This window comes from Otolemur garnettii, unplaced genomic scaffold (assembly GCF_000181295.1).
Source record: "Otolemur garnettii isolate 467f Iridium unplaced genomic scaffold, OtoGar3 scaffold00039, whole genome shotgun sequence".
Taxonomy (NCBI): Eukaryota; Metazoa; Chordata; class Mammalia; order Primates; family Galagidae; genus Otolemur; species Otolemur garnettii.
In genome coordinates, this window is record NW_003852434.1 from 5,214,599 (window position 1) to 5,219,372 (window position 4,774).

Genomic DNA, 4,774 nt, shown 5'->3' on the forward strand with positions numbered 1-4,774 from the left:
ATCCAATCAAGTCACCCCAAAAGTTCAGAGACAAAGATTATGCCTTTTAATGTGTAAATCAGTAGATAATATTAGTTTCTTTTTAGATTAACAAAAAATGTTGTGTTGGTCAGAATCTTATGTGTCATCAGCCCTTGGGAATTTTAATTTTCCCAGTGATGGGCACACGCCCTTGTTTTCTTTGTTTTATAATATTGCATTAATACAACAGTTTTCTTTACTCTAAAGCACATAACAGTTTTCTTTTGTTCAAGAAATATTTACCGAGTACTGCTTTATGTCCTTTTCTGTGGTACAGTGGCAAGAGCAGTGAGTAAAGAGTCGAAAGATTGAGGTTCTAGCCCCTCATCTGTTAGTGTGAGATGTTAAAGCTTTGTGAACGTTAGTGTTCTTGTCTATAAACTACTGAGTGATACTGGCCCTAATTACCTTAGAAGTTAGTTTTCAAAATCCAGCGCCTGCCATAATATATGAAAGTATTGTGAAGGCTTACAAAGCACAGAAAAATATGAAATGCAGAATAATTTTATTTTTAAAAAAATCTCAGTCCTGATTATTAGGCAAGTGACATTCAAGCAATGCCTTTAAAAAATGTTAGGAATGTAGATGTGATTTTTTAAAAAATTGTTTCCACAAAGTTAAGATCTCCTGAGGTCACTAAATGTACCGTTTCTGAGGTTATTTAACTGTTGGAAGCTTTGGGTAATATTCAGTAATGTGCTTTTTCTTGGCCTATTTATAGGAAATACTTTATCCCTGCCAGTGTAGCTTCTTTGGCCTCAGTTTATAGAATTAAAGTGATTTTGTTTTCCCCAAGTTTATTTCCCAGCAGAAGCTATAAGGCACTCACAGTCAACCTCAAAATATATTCCCCAGACCTATGGGCTTCGAGCACCGCCTACAGCTACACAGTGGAACATTTGTGCTTGCTCAGAAGCCCAGCTCTCCTTTGCCCTCTCCTTTGCTCCTAGACTCCTCCCTGAGAATATACACACACTAGGATTTATTGCCATCTTTCAAATTCTGACTTTATTATTTTTTTCTTTTTCAGGATTTGCATTTTAGGACAGAATATTTTAAAAATAAAATTTATGATTAATTAAAAACTTGTTAAGATGATCTGTTCAGTTTTTGTTCACATGGGGAATTCATTTTAATTATTTTTCACTGTCTTTTAATCAGGAGTAAGAACATTTGTCCCTAAGCCTGTTGCCACTACTTTGCAGTACATCGGTGGGGCTGCAGCCATCCTGGGCCTGGTGGCCATGGCCTCTGATGTGGAAGGGTTATATGCAGCCGTCAAGGCCCTGGTCTGTGTGGTCAAGAGTAACCCCCTAGCCAGCAAAGAAATGGAAAGAATTAAGGGCTACCAGGTTTGTAACGTGAAGCTTTGCTTTCACTTCACTTAGCACAAAAGATATTCCAATTTCCATTGTCAAATTCTGGAAAATTATATTGTCCAAGAAACTTAAAAGATCCAGCACTTTTAATTAAAATTAACATGTGTCAAATGGGAATATGAATTGTTTTATTTTAATGTAGCCTTTATCTCAAGTCTTACTAAACCCTTGAATTAGGTGACATTATTTTAATGTAGCTTTGACACATTTGAATATGTTTCTCTGTGGGAATGGGAATGAAATGAAATAGAGCCCTCTTAGCCCCTCCTCAAGATCCCGGGGGTCGGTGGTAGAGGCAGGGCTCTCCCGGTTTCCTTGTCTCTCCACTCCATCAGCTTTCACCTCCCTGCCCTTACTTGGGAGATGTGGAAGCCGCTACGTAGTAAGTGTGGCCTTGTTGCTCTTTACTCCTGAAAACTACTGTGCAGTTAATGAAGTGCAGTGTCCCGTGTCTACAGTCTGTACCAATTTAGGCGGAAAGTTACTTATTGTAAGAAGAGAAACAAATGTGTGAAGCAAGATCAAATTGGTCTATCACAGATGAAGTACAGATGCCTTCTATGAGTTCTGGGTAGTGAATATACTGCCGACTGTGTTGTGTAGATATAATTACACTATTTTGATAAGTGTTTCGTTTTGGAAAAATTAGAAAATGATTATTTGCAGCATCATTTATCATAGAAAATAGGAATAATCTAAATGTACCAATAATATGAGAATGACTAATTATACTATAAGCATTCCATAGCATGTTATTCAGCCCTTTAAAATTATAATTATAAAGACTTTTGCAAAAGAGGAAAGCCTTTTATGTGGAGGAAAAGAGTAGAAAATTGTAAAAGTGTACATACGTGATGTAACAACTATTGAAATATTTAAATGGGCTTATGTAAAAGTAGGTATTTTAATAATAGAATGATAGGATTACTTTATCAGATTTTCTCTAATGTTATGTTATCATGATAAAACTTTAGAAATCAGCTTGGAAGTCTCAAGAACTGCTCTACATAGAGAGTCTCCGGGTTGGGGGGAAGTGTGTGTGTGTGTGACATGTGATATGATAATTTATCAACAGGCATTTGGTATTACTTTTCTTACAGTTGCTGGCAATGCTGCTTAAGAAGAAACGTTCCCTTCTTAACAGCCACATCCTCCATCTAACTTTTTCTTTAGTGGGAACTGTTGATAGTGGACATGAGACCTCCATTATTCCAAATTCAACTGCTTTTCAGGATCTTCTTTGTGATTTTGAAGTACGTATATAAACACCGTTAGAACATAATTAATCCATTAATGTACACAGCCATCATTTAATAAAAAAAAAGAACATAATTAATGAACCTGTTTCTTCTGTATAATTATAAACTTTTACGTCTGAAATGTGTTGAAAATTCTGTAATTTTATGATGTTCATGTTAATATCATTTAGCAGAGTATAAAAAGTAGAGTAGCCAGGTGCAGTGGCTCACGTCTGTAATCCTAGCACCCCGGAAGGCTGAGAAAGGAGAATCCCTTGAGGTCAGGAGTTCAAGACCAACCTGAGCAAGGGGAAGACCCCAATCTCCACTAAAAATAGAAAAATTAGCTAGGTGTCATGGCAGTGCCTATAGTGGGAGGCTACTGGGAGCTACTTGGGAGGCTGAGGCAGGAGGATCACTTGAGTCCAGGAGTTTAAGGCTGCCCTAACCTAGGCTGATGTTATAGCACTCTAGACTGGGGCAACAGAGTGAGGCTTTGTCTAAAATTTAAAAAAAAAAAGAATAGCGTGGAGTTTCTTCTCTCTAATGGTATTCTGTTTTATAGATGTTTTTAGAAGTGAGATGGTAGAATGCATATAACTTCCCAGCTAATTTGCTGCTGCCAGTGGTACATTACAAGGGGCAAATCTAGTTTCATCAAACAATTCTGATAGAAACTTTTCTTTCATAAATAGGAATCTATACCTGTAATTTTGGTTACTAGTAGCTACATAGTAAAATGATATTCATTTTACCAAAATTACAACAAGATTTTCACTTCTAATATATTATTACCCTTAGCAGCTTTGACCCTGTCCTTTGAAGGTGCCACTTAATCACTCATGTCCTTTCTGCACTTCCTGTTCACAGCACTCTGCATATTCCTCAGTGTCTCTAGGTTGATACGCAGTATCCCTGTGAAACCGCAGCATCTGTAGCATCTGTAGCCTTTACAGTATCAGAGACCATGTCTGTCTTGTTTCCCTCCACGTCCCTACACCCATAGTAGCACTTGACACTTCACGTTTGCCGACTGCAGTCTGGTCCCGCACTCTTCTCCTCGTAACTACTGCAGGTTTGCTCACAGACTGTCCTGATGCTTTCCTGAACGTGTGTGTTCAGTGCTTCTCCGCAGCCTCCTCCTGAGTATAAAGCACGGGTTACACTCGGGGCTCAGGAGCGTTGGGAGGGCCTCTTCTCTCTTCTTTTAACTTGCTGGTTTTCAGGCATCACTCCCACGGTTGTCTTTCTTAACTAGTTTCTCAATAATTTCCTGCTATGAAGTGTTCCTTGTTTTATGTAAAGATGTCTATCTTCTTTATATTTTCCCTAATTTGTTGTTTTCTTTCCTTTAAACTCTCAGTCCCACAGCCGATCTCTGTGGAGTTGACTTTCAGATCTCTGTCTCCAATCCTGACGTCCAAGTACTAGACTTATTTCTAACGTGTGCTCACTGTTTACATTTTATGTCCCTGCAGCACCTTAACTGCCCTTCAGATCCCTCCCCAAATGAGTCCTTCCTTCTGACTCCTCTGTTTCTATTAATACCACCATTGAAACTGAAAAATCAGCTTCTGTCCACTTCCCTGTGTGTAGACAGTCTACTTTTAAGTCATGTGGATTCTGCCTTCACAAACCAAATAGTCCACCTTTCACCTCTAGTTCTAATCTAAGCCCCAATCATTCTTCTCCTATGTGCTAGAATGACTGTCACTTCCTTCCCCCTTTTCCTTTGTGACCTTATTCATCCAAGGGCATAATTATATCACTTTTTCAAGAACTTCAAGTGATTTATTTTCCTACACATTTCTCAGCCTGATACTCAAAGTTCTAATAGCCAAACCTCTTATTCTTTCAGAAACCACTTACTGAATACTTTTAAACCAAACTCCATATTAGCTACTAAGGATGTGAAAAGACAGGGTTCATATCTTAAGGCATTTAATTCATTAGAAGAAAAGACAGAGGAGATAATTAAAAATTTGTGAAAGCAGAGATAGTTGTATGCAGAAAAGATTATGAGAGAGACCTAAGTCAACCTAACCTGTTTTCATCTGGTAACTAACACATGTATTTATTTATTTGAGACAGTCTTACTATGTCGCCCTTGGTAGAATGCCGTGGCATCACAGCTCA

At 38.1% G+C, this 4,774-nt stretch overlaps 1 protein-coding gene across 1 annotated transcript in view; it reads left to right on the plus strand.

The window, feature by feature from the left end:
- WDFY3 (WD repeat and FYVE domain containing 3) overlaps positions 1-4,774 on the plus strand; it is a 290,805-nt gene that overhangs the window by 187,284 nt on the left and 98,747 nt on the right. The window contains exons 24-25 of the mRNA XM_023513344.1: positions 1,183-1,373; positions 2,501-2,653. Coding sequence (XP_023369112.1) covers positions 1,183-1,373; positions 2,501-2,653 — 344 coding nt within the window. The remainder of the gene's footprint in view (positions 1-1,182; positions 1,374-2,500; positions 2,654-4,774) is intronic.